Here is a 20,922-nt window from a genome sequence, read left to right on the forward strand (position 1 = left end):
TGGCTGTGAAAATTACGCAACAACCTTTTCAACTCCTTGGGACCACCAGTGGTTCTGAAACAGACTTTGTCATATTCTTCAGAACGTTCACATTTCATAAGCTACATTCAGAAGCTGGGCGTCGTATGAGGCTGTAACTCTTCTTTCCAGTCAAAAACAACAGACGTAATTTTAAACCCTTATAATAAAAGAAGCTCAACTCAAACTTTTGTTTTCTACTGAAAGTCGACCCATTTTTCCCACAAATCTGGGCTATAAACTATAAACCAATGGCGTCTAGCGGTATGTGTAGATCATAGAGCACATTTTGTTTATTTGAGGAAACTCTTACCAAAAATAAAACAGATAATAAAATAAAAATATACATTTATTTCATGTAGTTACTGAATAATTTGCACTACAATTTGGTCATGTAAACCCAGATGGAAAAACCAAAATATTCCCTGGGGAATAAGAGGCTAAACTAATTCACAACAGAAAGAAATGAAGGAACGAAAGCTGAAAATTCAACTGTGAGTGGAATAGGAGTGATAACATGTGGCATTTTGTCTAACACTCTGCTTAACCAGGTGGGTCACCTGGAAAATGCTGAGCAAAAAGCCAGTGGGAGGCCAGCTTTGCCATCACTGGGCCAACAGTGCCCTGGTATCTTCTTGCTATCTGGGGACTGATAATACACATTGGGTTAAAAGAGGATAAGTCAGTACAGCAAGAACAGCTAGCAGCTCATTAACCCCTTAAATAGCCAGGGCCCACCGGCAGACCCCAAGTTTTATTACACGCTTCTATTTCTTAGAATAGCTCAGCCAGTTTTGCGCTGAATAATACACTAATGATGCTGGGAGAAAGAAACGGGCCTTCGATGAGAAAGGAGTGTTCAATGCCTCTGCAACTCATCTGACTGCCGATAGTCATTCAGTAATTAAATCCATACAAACATAGCTTACATCAACTTTTATTTATGACATCTTTGTGTAGACAAACAAAGCCATTTCTGTTGGGACACTGAAAAATGCCACTTACATACGACTGCACAGACTGCATACAGAGAGCACCAGCAGCACTACGTCTCAGAGGTGGAGCTGAAAGGGCCTCAAGCTTCAGTGTGTCAGTGATGAGTCTATTAAACATTTATTAAAAAGCAACATTTACATGGATCATCTCGACGAGCGTCACTGCAATACCCAAGACCTGGGGACATTACCCATGGACTCTGTTGTAAAGTTACAAACATAGCCTGTCAGTTCAGTAAATAAACGTTTTCCCAGTGGGTCGCCCCTCAGGTTTATAGTTTCTTTTACAATGGTGAAGGGTAATAGCAGTATGGGACGCTGTCCATAGATCAGCGAAATGAGGTGACCTGTACACACGTTTCGTACACAGTAATAATGCCCACCGACTGGCGTTCAGATACAGGTCAGCTGTGAATAAGCTCTACTCTTTCCTGTAGACTATTCCTCTGTGTATGTCAACACACAACATAGCATTTTACAGTGTAAACCTCTGGGGAGCAGCACACTTTACTGATTAACATTAAATAACATCTTCCCCCATCTGTAAGCTTTTGACTGTACATTAAAAACGACAGAATGAAAGCAAGAACATAATCTTACTTCATAAGGTTCATTTCTCTGAATATTGCAGAAATAAGCTCGTACAAAATCGGCATCTGAAAGAGCTGGAAGCTACAAAGCCAGAGGGAAAAGAATCTGAAATTGCCATGATAAAATAAGGAGCTTATTCATCAGTTAAAACCGTGGTAATACTATATGTTTTACAAAAATATAAAATTGATAAAAGATGAGACTATCCATTTATATCTCTATATTAAAAATATGCTTTGCTTTAGCTGATAAATATATATAGTACACGGATATGCAGTTGACTGATTTAATAAGTTATGACAGTGGTATTGGGGGCTTTGGCAAAAAAAGCAATTAAAAGCATTACATCTTCAGTAGGCTCCGTTTACAGTCTTCTGAGCTTGTCCACACTGTACGTCTGTTAGAAATGTATAGATTTTTTCTAAACTTCTGCATAATTAAATGGTTAAGATGTGAACATAGTCACTCCAAATGGTTGCAAAGTGCTCCGTTCTTGAGAAACTTAGTGAATCAGAGATGTTCACAGTGGTGGTGATGGGAACCAGACATCTGAAGAGTTTAATCATTTTAAAACCTACTTTACTGAAAGTTATTAGACTGAATTATAAGTGCATTGCTAGTTGCCTGAGACACTGAGTGTGGTTACATGAATTCAATAATCCGATCATAATCCGATTTCTACAGTTGTCTGATTGTTCAAATCGTCGTGTAAACAGCATACTTCTTAGAACGGAGTCAGGTCTAGACATCTGATGAAGAGAGCTGGATTTTAGCTCAGTAATCAGATTTCTCAGTGCATGTAAACTCTTCTCATGTAAATACATGAAATTTGAGTTACGTTTCATCATGTCTTGAGTTTATCGGCTGGTTATAAAGCAGAAAATCGATTACTGCCTGACTCCTGTAGACTTATTGTAGACACTTATTACTCAAGTGCATGTAAACGCATCGATTGGATTACTGACAAAATCTGATTTTCTGCAGTCATCAGATTATTAAGGGCATGCAAAAAACCGTTTCACAGTAGTTTTTCAGAATGTTTTGCCCCACATGCCTTTTTTTTCAGATTCACCACTACTTTATCTTTGTCAACGTTACATATAAAAACTCAGAAGATGCGTAGGTTCACAAAAAATTTTGGGTAGTAAATAAAATGGCTATGTTTGCGTGCAAATGTGACCCCTGGTTCCTATTACCAGCACTGTCAATAGGTCCAGGTCATTGAATTATGCAGAATTTTTAAAAAACTGGTGGAGTTCACGTTCATATAAGAGAAGCGAATATCACGATGAAAGAGTGGTCTGCCAAATGCATGAAAAATGGCAGCCTACCCTCATCAACACAGAATTCATGGAGTGCTAGGTAGGACCTGATGTGCTTTATGAAAATATATTTTAAAAAATGTCTCAGAAGAGTCCGTCTCAAATATACCAGAACCAGCCAACAAGACAGGTGGATTTTTTTGGGGTTGGAAACAGGTAGGGCAGTACACTCACCAAGAAACAGTGAACAGCATGGATTTTCAGTGAACCTTACAGCTTTGATCACTGGCCATGTTGCTATTGCACTTGTAGCAACAGTATCAGAGTTGACGCACACAGGCAGAGCGCGCATATATGTTAAATTAACAGCCGCTGTCATAACAAAACTAGTTGTTTTCCATTTTTTTAATGGCAATAGAGCACAACAGCTCCCTTTTACACTGTGTGAATGACAGACTGACCAATAGAAATGATTCAAAATGACTTGGAATAAAGTCTTAATACATTAACAAATATTACCATTAAGAATGTTTACTTTTTCTTTTCTGTTTTTATCAGAGAGAATGTTTTATTATGACAGCGATGTTATGCATCCTCAAACTGAAAATCAGTCATTTGCTTATTTTTGAGCACCAGGACTTCACACTGAAATGAAAGACTTGATGAATCACAGAAACAGTCCAAAAACAGAGAAGGCCTCCGTTTCTATAACCGTTTTACTTCTACTCGGCCGACTATCTGCGTTTAGGGTCTTGAACAAGTTGTATGGGACTTGGCTGGACGTCACTGAGGCACTATAGCAAGAGCATGGATCAGCACTGCAGAGCCGCAGGACACACATTTAAACAAGAGAGCTGCTTGTGTGAGGCGGTGGATCCCAATCCCAGTCCTGAGGAACCCATGCTTTGTACTTTATGTTTCACTGCTCTAAAGCCCTATTGGAGCTGGATTAGTTTTACTTGGGGAGGATGATTTCATGAGTTCAATCCAGTATAAATCTGCAGTGTGGGTAGTTTTTACAGTCTGATGATAATAATAATAGGAGTTAGTAGCAATGTTTAACTGGCTGAACCCACAGCTTGCTCAATAATAGCCATCCTGTTACTAATGGAATTAAAAGACCTGCTAATAAATAACCTGCTAACAGATATGGCCATGAGTGGTGGTGTTGTTGTTGTTGAGTGTGGCATCTGTTGTGTAATGCTAATATTCAGGGTATATTCAGGCTTTCAATCCATGCTATCTGTGGGGAAGTCTTTGGAAAATTGCACAGGTACTACATCCTGTACAAATCTATTAATCAAATTGTAACACATTATATTACAGAACCTCATTTGGTAAAAGTAACCCAGCGCCAAGTGTTTAACACATGCCCACAGCACATGAGGAACTCGTTATTAGTTGAATGAAGTGTGCTTCATCGACATACACAGTCACCTTCCAGTCTGTAATGTTGTGTGCATCGACAGAACTCGTTAGTAGTGTAACCCTGGAAATGCAGACCAGCAATATTTAGTGGTTTCCCCACAACCTCTAGCTGACTTTGAAAGTGTGGGGGCAAAACCTGGATTTTAACCAGTGTTTACCAGTGGAAACCCAGCGAAAGCTACACCTAGATGAGCGAAAAAACAAAAATGTGCAGAGAATGTTGTCCTCCATGACTGGAACTGGAACCCACAATGTGAGATGCTCCAGGTCCTCTTCAGGGCTCAGATACATGTGGAGCTCCCACCTCCAGAGGAGTGCCAGGGTGTGGCAGGTTCCTGGGGCTGCTCCTCCACACCTCTACTGACTCCTGGGTGTCAAAGAATTCATCAGGCTCGTCTGGGGTCAGAGGTGTTTGAGCGCTGGAGCCAGCCTCTGAACTGCTTTCCCGGAGCTCCAGCAGCACGGGCAGTGAGCCTGGCAGGCCACAGAACGGCTCCATACGCAAGCTCAGATCAGCCAGAGGAGAACAGCGGGGGCTGGGGTCTGCCTCCAAGGCTGGATCATGTTCCGGGCCATCCAGATTGTCTGTGCTGTCCATAGCCAGGTCGCTGGGTCTATCAGGTCTTGGGAGCTGGGGGTCCTCAAGGGGCTGGAGGGCACTGGGGGAGCTGGGGTGGGTTGGAGGACTTGCAGGCAATGAGGAGGCTGGAGCCGACTGGCTGGAAGGTGGGCAGGCTGGGTGGATCTCCTCACTGCTCTGGGGGGTGAGGGCCGCCTTCTCGCTGAAGCTGAAACGGGGGGAGGTATCTGCGGTGGTGGGGGATGAGGGGCCAGCGCTGGACACAGTGCTGGAGGGACCACTGCTGTCTGCATGGAAAGAAATATGCATACCTTTACTAAACAAATAACTGCAAAAGCCACCTGAGAAAATTATATTTCCAATACCCAATACCTAGTCTGGCTAATCAGCCCTTCATAAAGTAAATCAACAAAACTCTGCAATGACTGGAGCTGCATCAAGAAGAAGAACCAAACCTATGTTCTTCCAATCACCTCGCGTTATAGCAAGAAAATGACTGACAACAAGAAATCTTTGATACTTCTTACTGTATTTTATTTGTATTCATTCTAAATGTTAAATAGTGTTTTTAAAAGTAACACACGTAGTTTAAATACAGTTACATAAATACAAACAGGTCATTCTCCTTCTAATGTCTTAAGGGCACCACAGACAGTGCTAAGGGAGTAGATTTGCCTTTAAGGAGACCCGAGGGGTGCAGTACTCACACCAGGGGGGGCGATCGGAGCGCTGGCGCAGAGAAACAGAGGAGGAAAGCACTCTTTGGGGGATGTACGAGTCCACCGAGGGCTGGTTCTGACAGTCAAACATGGCTGACAAAGCTGCAGAGTGCACAGACACACCTAACGATCAGTGAGCTTTTTAAATAAATAGTGCTGCTTTGGTGGTCATGGATTAAAGTCTTGGATTAAATTGCAATGCCAGGGGAGTTTAATCATTAAGGGATAAATTTCCCAAACCTGTCATTATTAAGACCATCACCATCAATCAGTAATCTATTCATTATTTTGACAATTAATCAGAATAGGACAGACGGGGGCTGATGAATAGTTTGTAACATATGTGCTGTAGTCTGTAATTCAACAAATATAACATACATAGTGGAGGTGTTTCTAATAAAGTGACCACTGAGGTAAAGTACATGGTAATAAAGTGGATGGTGTGGGTATGCAGAAGATTTTTGCCATACTGAACACTCTTAGCTAAGAGGTATATAGAGTGAGTGGAGTGTGGATGAATGCCAGTTAAAAAAAAAAAAAAGAGCCTCACCTCTGGTGGTCCTGCTGTGCAAATCCTCCGCGTTCTCGCACACTGTCGTCAAGAACTTGTCCACCTGTTTAAGCGAGAGGGAGTTGTGCAGCGTTTCCAGTGGGTAGATAGAAGGAACCATGGAGCAGCCTTCAAACCCTACACACCAGAGAGGAGATACAAGAGTAGACAGTGGAGCCACCCTACTATCAGTTAGGGCATACACCACCACGGACCACAGGCAACCAACATTCCACCACGTCCTGGTTAGTTAGAGAACCACAGGCAAGGTCAGGATACGCACGCACGCACACACACACGCACACAAATCATCAGCTAACCGAGTGATGCTATCTAAAACCAAGCAATGGCACACATCCAAGCACAATCTAATTCCAATGAACTTTATCACTCTGCATTTAGCAGATTGTTTCTGCCAAATGGCACAAACCAGTCTATATAGACTAGTCCACACTAGCGCTGTCACGATTATTTATACTCGTAATCAAGTAATCTACACATTATATCGATTTCACTGAATAACAAGAGCCTTTCAAAGGTTTATAAATATTTCAGTGAAAAAAGGTAAACTAGAACTAGAAAGCCTTTAAAATAGAAAAAAACGCATATAGACAGATCCTAGATCAGGGGTCGGCAACCCAAATATTAAGATGTTAAGAGCCATTTTGTCCTTTCAACAAAAATCAAACCATCTTGGGAGCCAGAACATTTTATGTCGGATACACCATCTTGTCTCAGCATGTGCTGATGTACTAGTACAGGCTAAAAATATAAACGAAAACGCAAACCTATTTTGTTCTGCTTTAAGCTTTAAGTCAGCTTTTTCTTACATCTCCAGCAGGAAACTTGTCCGCAAAAGTAAAACAGTTTCTTGTAAAATATCGCTGAGCATTCGACTTTTCACGAAGCTGAAGTCACTTTTCATTCGCTAGCTTCTGGTTCTAATTCTCCCGTTCCATCTTAAATGGTGTCTGAGGTGCCAGAACGTAACTGCTGCACAATTTATGGTCGAATGAGAAAATTTTAAAAAGCTGCTGACTTGTCGTCACTGTTCAGTGTCTGACAGTTTCTCGTTTGAGATTAAATGCATCGGGAAACCAGCTGAAGGCTTAGAAATGTAAATGAGTCTCTAGCTCATTGACGTCTGTCTTAAATCTCTCTATTCGCCATTTCATTAGTTACTAATTAGGCCAGACTGTTGCGTTGCTATTGTGACCAGCAGTCTGCGTGCCAACCTTCAGGGTTAAAGGGTGAATTAGCAGTTAGGCTACTTTAACTTCAGCGATCATGTAGTGTTAAAACTGTTGAACTATCAGCAGAGCTTTATTTTACTGCAATGGAGGATTATTTTATTTTTACCTAAAAAATCTTTAAAAAAACTAACTAACAAAAATCTAGTTCTGCTGCGGAGCCGCAACAGGGTAGAAAAAGAGCTGCATGTTGCCGATTCCTGTCCTAGATCAATACAATGCATTAAAACATCAGACACTGCTCATTATTGCCAGAGAAAGCAGTCAACCCAACTAATCACTAATCGTGACAGCTCTAGTCCAGATAAACACGTTTTCTGAGCCTGTTTTGAATCAAAGCACACTTACAAGGTTAAAAAGTAATGAGTAAGATTAGAGCAAATCACACCAAAACACACAAAAACTAGGCCTACAGACTCACTTAATCAATTCTAAGTTCTAGCTTGACAGCTTTACGTCTTCTGAAAACCAGATTTCAGCACCAGAACGTGAAAATGTGGATCTCAGATCTTCATCCTCATATTGTAAGGGACAAATGGGTCACATTTAAAGCCCCAGGGACCCTGAAACCTAATATTTTTTCTTAATGAGTTAATATCACTCTAGTGGGCACACAGAATACAACTAAAATATGTCCTATGAATAACGTGTCCAATGAATAACAGCTACAGGACTGAGGCTGTCATAATTTTGGGTTTACCCTCACCAATCATGAAGTTGATGTGGCTTGTTCCACCCCACAGCCCTAACAAAACTGTGTCCCCTTAATGTCTATCTCTCTGTTTGAGTCATAACTATTAAACTGGGTAAGAACCCGTTTTAGTGAGTCATTGACAGGGTGTGGTAACCTACAACACCACATGTGTACACAGAGAATATTCAACTCATTTCTCTCCGCTTAGTTCTGCTTTAGTGCGGATGTTGGACTGACAGGTGTCAATCAAGTGTGCTCATTAGAATATTAGAACCACGCCCAGACAGTTCTGAGATAAGTTTGATCAGTTGTATAACAGTGTACTCAAACTTTACTGGATGATTAATATAACAGCAAAGCATCACTTTAGTGTCACTATTACTTTTGTGCTCCCTGGGACTTTAAACTGCTTTAAACTACGCACTAAAAAATGATGGTTCTTTGAGTGTTCATGGTTCTACATAGAACCATTCCTTTACTAAATAAAACCTGAAGATCCATCTTTTTTAAATGTGTCTATGCTTCTAATGATATAGAGTTAGCCAGACTGAATGACTCTGCATTCTAATAAAGGAAAAAATGATGCCAGTTTAAGTTTTGCTAAGCTATAACCACATTACTTGTCTGAAATCTAACTGGGTGAACATTATAAAAAAAAATTATACTATATGACTTGTATTTTGCTGCTGTCGGTCCAAAAAAATCTCCTTTTTTCGATTTTTGACATAATTTGAAAAAAACCTACTGTCCTTTATATTGTGTGTACACTTCAAGATGAATAGACAACAACAAATGGCCTAAAATTACTTGGGATGGGGGGGGGAGTCTGGTTCCACTGACTTATAATAAAAGTAAAGTATGTTTTTCCTTCTCCTGTAAAGTTACCATTTTGGAGATACAAGGTTTTGGGCCGACTGCAGCGATTTACCAATTCCGTTAATAAGATTTTAAAAGGTTTAATCAATTACTGTCCCTTGTTCCAGAAGAAAAATCCCACCTAAATTGTTAACACAAGAGGGAATATGCATCTACAAATCATAAACTAAACTGAATAACGAAAAAAAAAACAATGACGCCACTTTTCTCTGAACAATTATCCGCCAGGTACATACATCTGTCAGGTTCAGTATTTAATCACAGGTAGCATGTGGTTCAGCTCAAACACTGAAGTGTAAACGGGTGTAATGCTGAACGTACCTCAGTGAGCTTTCAAATGCCATTAACATGCAGCAGCAGAACTACATCCAAACCAAACACCGTCTAGATCTGTAAGCTCAGCCACAAATAGTTGCTGCTGTTACTTTTCACTATGTTAAGCTACGTTATTCAATGATCGCGGCTAAAAAAGAAAAACGCAGGCATTACATGCTCCACACAAGCAGGGACGGCTGTGGCAGCAAGCCGCCCGCCACTGCAAGCACAGAGCAGCGCAACACAGGGCACGGCAGGCCAGGGCAGGGCACACTAGCAGGGCTGCACAATTAATTGGGGTTTAACTGTGATCACAGTTGTTGGCTAAATACAACAGGCTGCTACTCTGAGAAGTTTAGCTGAAATCAGCTAACAGGCTACCATTAAACTGTTTTGGTGCATTAAGTAATATCCCTGTTAAGAGGACTGAGCTTCTGGCAACCTGTGTGAATAATGTAACTGTCTTTTCCGTTAAAATAGGGCTGGGCAATACAACGATATTTATTGCTATTGCGATGCAAATGCCATCGTTACTTATAAGACATGCATCGACCATTACATTTTAGTTTTCTTTACAACTAAACTAATCTAATTAATGGCATATTTCCATATTTGTCTTTTTATTAGACAATTTTTTTAAATAAACAACTTTATTTGCCCTTTAATGGGCCAAACTGTTTTGAACAAAACTGATTTTTAAATCAGTTGCCTATTTAAGTAGCATGGATTAAATAGATTACTTAATTGAAAATAATAGACAACTGCCTATTATTATGGTATGATATTTTAGCACAGGTGCAGCAGCTGTTTTCAAATACAGTGCGAGCATCGTATTTCACTTTTTGAGCAAAAATCTACTGATTTCGACTTTGTGTCCCTCACCATGACATTTTGTTCATGATATTTTTGCCATATCGCCCATCCCTAATTAGAAAGTCACTTATTTGGAGCATTTATTCATTTAATTATTGTTTTTTTTCCCCTAGGATTTAGCTTCTTAAAGTCTTATTTTGATTATAAAATGTACACATTTGAAGTGATAGTTTTGTAATGTTCAATGCAAAAGATAATTTTTTATATGTTGATTCAAAATTACAAAGTGTGGTGATAAATAATTGTTGGGCAAAATAAATCCCAATTACTTTTTATTTAGTTTTTATCGTGCAGCCCTACACAGTAGGGAGGCGCTGTAGCGGCAGGACTGGCTGACCGTAGAGGTACTCTAGGGGGTCCTGGCCGGAGATTAACCAGTTGCGGAAGAGGCGCAGGTGGTAGGAGCACTGGTGGAGGTGGTGGGCCAGAGCACTGTCCAAAAAGAGCGAGTGGCTGATATTGAGATCAGTGGAGAAGCGCCTCAGCAGCTGGGCTACCTGGTGCTCCTCCAGGGGTTCTGAGGAAGAAGAGGTAGAGCGTGGAAGAGCGAGGACGAAGAGGGGAGTGGCTTGATGAAGCCTGGGGTGGGGGTGGGAGGTCGGGGCTGTATACAGGATGGCACTCTGCTAGTCTTAACAGGGCATTTTCAGCAAATAAGTACATGCCAGATTCAGCCCTCTGACCTTTCACAGTACAACTGGGGGCAAAAGTGCTTTCGTCCCCTCTCAAAATCAGTCAAAACTCCCCTGGCTGTAAAGCACATTGATAGTAGCAATATTCAGGATTTAAGGTGGTGACTACTACGTAAAGCAACATACTTTTGTCTATTTTTATGGATAACAATATATCATAGAGGGTCAACAACCTCATGAGCAAGTCTTACAGATTACCAACTTGACATGCAGCTTGCAACTTTGTAGTTCTACAGTTACAGACTGTAGTCCATCTGTTTCTCTGATACTTTGTTAGCCCCCTTTTACCCTGTTCTTCAGTGGTCAGGTCCCCCATGAACCCTCACAGAGCAGGTACTATTTAATATAATATGTGATTCTCATTCTCAGCACTGCAGTAACACTGACGTGGTGGTGTGTTAGTGTTTGTTGTGATGGTACAAGTGGATCAGACACAGGAAAGCTGCTGGTTTTTAAACACTGTGTCCACTCACTGTGCACTAGACACTCCTACCTTGCCGGTCCACCTTGTAGATGTAAAGTCAGAGATGATAGCTCATCTGCTGCTGCACAGTTTGTGTTGGTCATCCTCCAGTCCTTCATCAGTGGTCACAGGACGCTGTTGGCTGGATATTTTTGGTTGGTGGTCTATTCTCAGTCCAGCAGTGACACAGAGGTGGTTAAAAACTCCAGCAGCACTGATGTGTCTAATCCACTCAGACCATCACAACACACACTAACACACCACCACCACGTCAGTGTTACTGCAGTGCTGAGAATGATTCACCACCCAAATAGTACCTGCTCTGTGAAGATCCATGGGGGTCCTGACTACTGAAGAACAGGGTAAAAGGGGGGTAACAAAGTATCAGAGAAACAGATGGACTACAGTCTGTAACTGTAGAACTACAAAGTGCAGCTATACAGTAAGTGTCTTAACTAGTGTCTTGACTAGTGAATTATATTTGGGATGAAGGAAAAACAGAGTACAATTTTTTCCCAAACTATTACTTTAAAACAGCCGAATGGGTCGAGCTAGTGGTGAAAGTCACATGACACATGCTGGAAGATTTAAAAGTCTTTGGACTACTTCATTAAGGCACAAGGGGCTGCCTTAAAAATAAACCAACATAACCAAACTGTCAACAAATAACTTTCATGCTGAGGAAGAAACAACCTAAACTTCTACATCAATACTTCCTTCATGAACATTCCTCTCTCTGAGCGGGGTCACCATGTCACTGCTGTTGAACGTGCTTATGATGCTCATCCATCTCATTTATCAACAAGACTGACTTGCAAACCAGTCACAGAATAAAAATCCTGTTACCTGAGAAAAGCTACCATAGAAACAGCATAATATCATCATAAGAGGCTTCATTAAGGGACCAAGTTCTACTGAGCTGATGCCAAAAGGCATCCTCACAGGTTTAGCACTAACAGCTGCAGAGCTAAAAGCCCACCTGGCAGGCACACAATCACAGAAACATCAGAAGCACTACAAAACAAGCTTGCACGCTATTGTGTGGTATAGTCATGATAATGGAACTCTATGAGAGGCAAAATCAGCTACTGACTACATGGTGCCTATTAAATAGATGACTGAAGTTGTCTTTGAAGTACAGATGCACAGATAATGGAATTTCTGGGCACGATACGATAACTATAAACAATAGATGGCATCTGATTGTGAGTGAGACCAATATCATAAATCTATAATCCAAATTATTTTCAATTTAATTATTTTAATGTTTAATGTTTAACTATTTGTGTAGGCCTATCAATGTTACTTCACTTGTGATGGAACTTGCAATAAAACATCAAATCTGGTTTTAAATTAACTAAATTAACTACGAAACACATACTTAAACAAAGATTTTAAAATATTCATATGTTGTACATACCTCCAGATTATTGTTGCTATCTTGGTTGACAGAAATCCTGTCACTGTCTGCATATGTAAATAAGCTACAATATGTATGTTTTGGGGATTTGGAGACCTCTCTGGTAGAAATTGTAATTGCACGCAACAGGCAGAACATCTTGTAATGTGGGCTGTGCTTCACACCCGCTCCCTGAGCAGAAGAATCTAATTATTGCGAGTGCGCTGAAAGAGAGCTCAGTCAAAACTCGGTGTGTTCTAAAGATGGGATTGAATTATCTACTACTATCATCATCATCAGTATAATGTTTGTTTTGCATTTGAGACCTAAACACTGAGCCGGATCTTCTTCTCCAAGCCTGTGACTTTGACATTAATATGTGAAGATGTATGACATGGTCCAAAGACTCCCACAAAATGTGACCTGACATTTCAATGATAATTTTACACTTTACAGGGCCACTCGCAGCAGTGCATGCACAGCATATTTTAGCATGTATTTTTTCTCCTGATTGAGTTCTGCCACTTTCTTCAATTTTAACAACAAAAATCATATACATCAGAGCTTTCACTATTAGATCTCCACAGCCTCAAACTGGTTGGACTTGTTGGAGCATTCACTGTAAAAAGGGGCAGCCAGCAGAGGGGGCTGTGAGGCCTAGAAGAAGGGAAATTCCCATTATAACTACTCCTGCTTTTTCTTCAGTACATGCACAAACTAAAAACGGCTGTAATTATGGGCTAAAATTGAAATACTTCACCAACTAAACTTTTCCATTTATCAGAAAACAATATATCGGTCACCGATATATCAGTCAGTCATTCTTACTATACAGGTAGGTTTGCAATAATTGTCTAATATCTAGGGAGCAAATATACACTACATATAAATAATACATAATCTGTATTTTATTACAGTGTATACGCTATTGCCTTTTTCCGTAATCTAAACATTGTTTAAAATCTATGAGGATTGTAAGTTTACAATTATCCATGTTCACTGTGTTAATACTCACACACACACACACACACACACACACACACACACACACACACACACACACACACACACACACACACACACACCCCTCACTTGGAAAACCAATTTAACATAAGAACCTTAAAGGGGACTTTTTCACAATTTCTGCATAATGACATGTTTAAAACGTAAATGAAGTCATTCAGAGTGGTTTGGGTTGAAATACGCATTTCTAGAGAAACAAACCAGATGGCAAAGCTTTTAAAAGGTCTCTCAGAGTCTTTTACATTAAATGGTTGTGAAGACACTGACGCTTGAGACGACAGTTTTGAGGGAAGGTTTGTCCTAAAATGTCATTTGTATGAAATGCAAAAAATTCCCCAAAAATATATATATTTTTGCCTGATTTATCACGATTTCACCCTAATCAATGGTCAATATAAATCAGATTTAGGTCCATTTTACACAGCAAACAATGCTTATATTAGACCCCACGAGTCCTGGGTTCCTTTCAGCACCACTGTAAAGAAATCTGAGTTGGTAAGTTTCTACACAAAGAACCTTTCACATCAAACTACTCTGGACGACTGTGTTTACATCTCAATGATTATGCAGAGATTTTTGAAAAGTGATGGAATTCCCCTCAATTCCTCAAAGCAATTCAGAAGAAGTGAATGTACTCTGCTAATCTTGATACAGCAATGATATCTAAATGTGCGGCGAGTCCATTTCCTCTTCAGTTTACCAGCTATGGCGATCTTGGCACGGGAAAAAAGTAACAGCATGAAAGTGGTGAAATGCTTAAAGGCAGGTTGTATGGTTAGTAACATGTGGTGGGTGTACTGCGTGGGATTTACAGCCTACTTCAGAGAGACGGTATGGCTTAGTGTATGTGTAGGAGGGAGCAGTACTGTGCATAGCACTAACATACATCTTTAAGCTCAGCCTGAAATGTACTACAGATATACAGCTGTCCATTATTACTTCAATATAATACGTATAATGATGATATAATGATCCATAAAACACAAATAACACATTCCTAACCCATCTACATTACAGATCAGGAATATAATGCAACCAGCATATATGGTACATACCGGAGTTGAGGCCATAATGATACATGAACAATTTACATAGAAAAGCTGCAGTTATTGATGAGAGCATGTACCGTATGAAGGTTATCACATATCGTGCAGAGCAGTTTTTTTTTGCTGCCTTTTGCCACACATTGTTGCATGTGTGTTGATTACAAATGTAATAAAAATAATGGATTAAAAGCCTCAAAAGACACGAAAGTGGGGAAAAAAGCCAGGCCTGAAAAAAAGCCTGAATGTAGTATACTGACTTCAGACAAATAACACAGACATAGCCCACTGCTATGGCTAATAGTATGTAATAGGTTCATTTTTCATACAACCTTCCAAAAACGTTTAAATGACAATAGAATGCAATCATGTTCAAAACATTTAAAGGATATATTTAACTGAAAACAGTGCAAAGACAACAGATCAAATGTTATTGTTTTTTTAAAATATACACCCATTTTTAATTTGATGCCAGCAACACCTTTCAAAACAGTTGAAACAGGGACATGTTTACCACCACGTTGCATCACATCTTCTTTTAAAAATTCTCTGTAAGCATTTGGGAACTGCTATAGTTCTGAAAGTGAAATGTTTTCTTATTTCTTGCTTGATTTAGGATTTGAGCTGATCAACATTTCGGGGTCTGCTTTGTCGTATTTTTAATTTCATAATGCGCCAAATCTTTTCAATAGGCGACAGGCCTGACTTCAGGGAGGCCAGTTTAGCATCTGGACTCTTTTACTAAAGAGCCATGCTGTTGTAATACATGCATTAAATGTGGTTTGTCATCGTCTTGTTGAAATAAGCAAGGCCTTTTCTGAAAAAGACGTAGTCCGAATGGCAGCACTCATGCCATGCGTACTAAAGCACCCCCATATTGTCATGGAGGATGGCTTTTGAACTGTGTGCTGAGAACAAACCGGATGATCCCTCTCCTCTTTAGCCCAAAGAATGCAGCATCTATGATTTCCAAAAAGAATTTTAAATTTTGATTCATGACCACAGGACACTATTCCACTTTGCCTCAATCCATCTTAAATGAACTTAGGCCCAGAAAAGGTGGCGGCGTTTCTTTACACGGTAGAGTATTAAGTTGCATTTGAGGAGGCAGTCAATCTGTGCTCACAGATAGTGGTTTTCAGAAGTGTTCCTGAGCCCATGCAGTGATTTTCACTATAGAATCATGTCTGTTTTTAATGCAGTGCCACCTGAGAGCCTGCCAACATTTTTTTGTTCTTGTCCATAGAGATTTCTCTAGACTCTCTGATTTTTTTTTATTGATATTATGTACCATAGATGACAAAATCCCCAAATTATTTGCTATTTTACATTGAGAAACATTATTCTTGAATTGTTGCACTATTTGCCTGCACGGACTTTCACAGAGTGGTGAGCCCCTGCCTATTTTCACTTCTGAAAGATTCAGCCTCTCTAGGATGCTTTTTTTATACCATATCATGTTATTGACCTGATGCCAATTAACCTAATTAGTTGCGAGATGTTCTACTGGGTGTTTTTTTTAACACCCGACAACTTTTGGTCTTTTGCTGGTTTGTCCCAACTTTTTTGAAACATGTTGTTGGCATTAAACTCAAAATATACATTTCAAAAAACCACAAAAGTCTTAGTTTCAACATTTAATATGTTGTCTTTGTACTACTTTCAATTATATATAGGGTTTAAATGACTTCCACATCATCACATTCATTTTCTTTAACATAACGTCCCAACTTTTTTTGGAAAAGGGGTTGTAATACATTTTGAGGGGTTTAATAACAATAACAATAACAATAATAATAATTTTGAGTTCTTGCAAAAGCAGTCTTTTTTGACCTTTTAAAGCACAGTATCATCAAAAGGGTCAATTAATATTACCACAATAACAGTAATATAACAAATATCACACAAAAGAAAGATTAAAAATGTATTATAATAATAAAGATAACAGTGATGTGGGGAAAAATGATGGGTTAACCCGTTCCCTATTAAAAATCCTACATACAGAGTTGAATATACTTCTAAAACAGTATTCCCCAGTTGCGCTATAAATGAATTACTCTAACTGACAGAGTGATTGTGATTACTAACACAATAATATATGCAAAAAGCAAGTAGTGTCATAGTGCACTCTACAGGAAAACCCCCTGAATGTAGACTGGTTATTCACTGGGGAGAATTCTCAACCACAGATGAAAAAAAATCACAATATATTCACATGCTGAGCAGCACTGTCGGCAAGTTATTTTGATGAAGCTTATATAACTGGGCACAACTCATCTAAAAATGTTATCAATACAGTATTTAGAGGGCCGATATTCTTAATTTCTCTTGGAATTCATTTTTACCCCTAGAGATCCACTTTTGTGTGGTTTTAATACAAAGAAAAAGTTTTATACTGTCAAGTTTTTATCCCTCAGAATTAATCTGGCTTTTGTTACTGTGCCTTTAAGACTAATGTATGTTAAGGACTTCTGTTCCGACTGGTCCTCTAGTCCAGTCCAGGCTGAAACAGTCCTTAAAACGTCAGTGTGAATGGCCAGGACTAAACTGCTATAGGCTGAATGAGTGAATAAGTGTAATATAAAATATAAAAAAATAACTCGGTAAAATTTAATAATAATTTAAGAATCATTTGTTTTCTCATCAATTATATTATTAATTATATGGGCCCTTAAATGAACTATAAATCTCCTCACATTATCAGGTTTGGCTGCATTTGTGGCTGCTAAAGGTAACATAACCACTTTTGGGGCGGGGGGGGATTACTTTTTCAAAAAAGGGGTCGCAAAACATTTTTACTTCAATAAAGTAATAAAGTTTATCATTTAAAAAGTGTGATTTGTTTCTCATGCTCTGTTTTCTATTACATTTTGTATTGGGAAAGCGGAAATGGAGGAAACGGCACTGTGCACCACTCCGATATATATATATATATATATATATATATATATATATATATATATATATATATATATATATATATACACACACACACACACACACACACACACACACACTATATATATATATATATATATATATATATAAAAAAATAAAACAGTAGCATGATGATAAACTACATATAATGATGGCAGGGAAGGGTTCATTAGAGTGCAGACCAGCTGTTGATCAAATTCACAAATGTCACAAATTCACATCCCAACAAACTTACCAACAACACAACCCCCCCCACCCCCCCCCCCCCCCACCCCCACGTATGCATGCATGCTCTGACCAACACACGCCCACACATATCCAAACACTCTCACATTTCCCGAGAAATGTACAATACTGTTGTCTTAGAAATTAAAAAAAGAAATACAACAGAAACTTATCAACACCGAGCCATAAGGTGAGAGTGACAGTCGTACGCAGGACGTTACAAAACAGAATGTGAGAGTGGTGTTAGAGCTAGCGTCCAGATGAATGAGCAGACAGGAAGAAAGAACTGGTGGGGTTTGGAGGAAACACGGTGGTGACCATGTTAAACTGAAAACTGAGAGAAACTTAAATACTAGAGAAATTAAAAGGACGTTTTTCCATAGACATGCAAGACAAAGGAGGTGGAGAAAAGTGGAAATATACTTGAAGAGAAGCAGACGTACCATTAGTCGGATGCTTTGCAAACGACACAGAAAATCGCTTTACTGCCGGCATAGACAACAACTCTGAGGAAATAAAAAAGGTCACTGGTGTTACCATCTTTCGCAGTGCACCTGTAGAGGACAGGGGGGGAAGGGGACTGTTTATCTGGAAGGGGTCAAGGTGAGAGACATTCAGGGGCATTAGACAGGACAGTGCTGCAGCTGATTGAGGGTGTCTATGCTACTGTGATACCTATAGCAAAATATGGTTAGAGGGACACTGGGAGTTAGCAAGAAAAGCAGATTTTAGCAAAGTATTCAGTGTGATTTACAAACTAAAGTGTGCAGCTGGCTTACAAATACACTTAAGTCAACACATGTTCTGGGTAACTGAACGTCATTTCAGTAAGGTTTTCATACATGGATCTGCACTGGATCTGCACCGTTTGCAGGTCCAGCCCATGTTACACATATTAGACAAAGCGTAAGGTAAATACTGAACAATGGGGAAAATACAACTGAGACTTTCTACCAATAGAGTCAACTTTTGTAACACTATTATTTTCAAAAAATAAATGCACAGACAATTTAAAATATGCCCATCTTTTTGTATTGTATAACATGTATGTAGTCATAATTTATTTTTAAATTACCATGTTCAACTTCTCTTTATCACTTGGACTTGAATAGATTGATGAAAGACTGATGTAAGATAAATGAACTTTGCTCTGATTGGCTGTGCTCTATTGTGCCTTATTCAAAAGGTACTCAAAGCTGAAACACTCCTTAGAACTTCAGTATAGGCAGAACTAAACTGCTGTAGGCTGAATAGGTGTACATCTATAAATAAGATGGTTCTTGTGACATCACAGAAACAATGAACTCAAAACAAGCTGTTTGTGAAGCATAGTTTCCATTTATGGACCGTATGGACTGGGTAGTGAATGATAACATTTACAATCTATGGATTATAACAGTGTATATCCATATTATCCCATTATCCATCTGCCAATTATACCAGTTTTTTCAAAGTTTCAGTATAATTTAATCTTTAACATGTAAACAAAGTCATTTAGAGTGATAAGTGGTAAAACGTGCCATTGTAGAGAAACTTACTGCATCACAGTGGAGGTGATAGGAACCAGACGTCTGATAAATTTACTGTTTCTAAAACATTTCAAATACGCTGCCTGATGACTGAGGCATTTTCACAATAGTTTGGAGACATGATTTTGGCCTAAAATGTATGTTTAAAACCCATGTACGGCAGGAAGACATACAGGGCGAAAAAAAAAAAATACACGTATGAAAACTCTGAAGGCAAGAGAAGATTTACTGATGGTTCCTACCAACACCACTGTAAAGAAATCTGAGTCAGTTAAACTACTCTGAATGGCTTTATTTACATCTCAAAGAAAAACTGTATTATGTAGAGAATAAAAAAAATGTAACTATATGATTCCCCTTTAATACAGTAATGATTTTTTCTATGATAATATTTAACCACTTTCCTCATGATGGCAGTCCATCATTATCTATAGTGATCACCCAAAACCAGGTTTGGCTAATCAATGCTTCAATATGTTATATCAAGGGTGCTGATGATCTGTGTGATGGTTATGGGGCTTTAAAAATAAAGTGGAATCAAACTTTGATCTTCAAACTTTTCAAGATGTTACTACTATTGCTATGAGAAATCCTGTTTCTACTATTCTTCTATAGATATTTATGTTTTGTGCATTTATTTTAACATTATATGGTGTTACAAACACACTTCTTGTGTGTTTAGGTGCTGAATTTTTGCGCAGTACTGTACGTTTCTTGCTTTTTTACAGACACTGAAATATGAATAACTTAAACAAACTTAAAAATAATTAAAAAAAAAACAGTGGAAATTTTGCCTGGATATTGAATGAAAGTTTGGTCTCTGATTTTTACACACATTTACCTGGTAAAGGTGGTATTAGACCCTTTATAACATGATGAAAAGTAATTCCACCTCAGAGGGAAACAGACTTTGGTAACAGGGTTGAACACTCGTAGTACGATATGTGACAGGTGCATGATTGTTATTGCTTTAAATAAGCTAATAATGCGAATGAACCTCCCCACTACTACAGGGTACATGTACCAACCAATACACACACAAAAAAGTGAATAAAGCTGTGATTTATATCCTTTTAATAATCTGTGCATATATTCTTTGAAAGGAACCAGCAAAGCTACTCCTGTGGTGCAGTGTCCCGGCTACCTCTCAGCTCAGTGCCTGTTTGAATCTTCCATATCCTGACTGTGAATAAAACATGGTGAGAATAACGTAGCTGGCTGTTTTTTCCTAAAAATCTGCCTCAGGGCACTTCCCTATGGTACAGTGAGACACCATCTTATGAGATGGCATCTCTTTCTGAGGACAAAATGGTGGACGGACTTGAACAACATCCTGAGAGTGAGATCCATCATTTACACCCTCACACACACACAAACACACACATACAGTCAACATAACAGTCACGGTAGCACTAAAAGTGCAACAGGAGATGCCTGTAAAGACCACAGTTAGACTACAG

General features: G+C 39.1%; 1 protein-coding gene across 4 annotated transcripts in view; it reads right to left on the reverse strand.

The window, feature by feature from the left end:
- Nucleotides 1–939: 939 nt before the first annotated feature.
- ppip5k1a (diphosphoinositol pentakisphosphate kinase 1a) overlaps nucleotides 940–20,922 on the reverse strand; it is a 56,799-nt gene continuing 36,816 nt past the window's right edge. For 2 of the 4 annotated variants that reach the window (XM_017711633.1, XM_017711632.1), the window contains exons 27-30: nucleotides 18,377–18,439; nucleotides 6,144–6,281; nucleotides 5,582–5,695; nucleotides 940–5,161 (exon numbers count right to left, since the gene is read on the reverse strand). In XM_017711633.1, the coding sequence (XP_017567122.1) occupies nucleotides 4,569–5,161; nucleotides 5,582–5,695; nucleotides 6,144–6,281; nucleotides 18,377–18,439 (908 nt within the window). In that variant the 3' untranslated portion in view covers nucleotides 940–4,568. The remainder of the gene's footprint in view (nucleotides 5,162–5,581; nucleotides 5,696–6,143; nucleotides 6,282–18,376; nucleotides 18,440–20,922) is intronic. The other 2 variants (XM_037534405.1, XM_017711634.1) reach the window with 1 other exon arrangement.

Source organism: Pygocentrus nattereri, chromosome 25, assembly GCF_015220715.1.
Source record: "Pygocentrus nattereri isolate fPygNat1 chromosome 25, fPygNat1.pri, whole genome shotgun sequence".
NCBI lineage: Eukaryota > Metazoa > Chordata > Actinopteri > Characiformes > Serrasalmidae > Pygocentrus > Pygocentrus nattereri.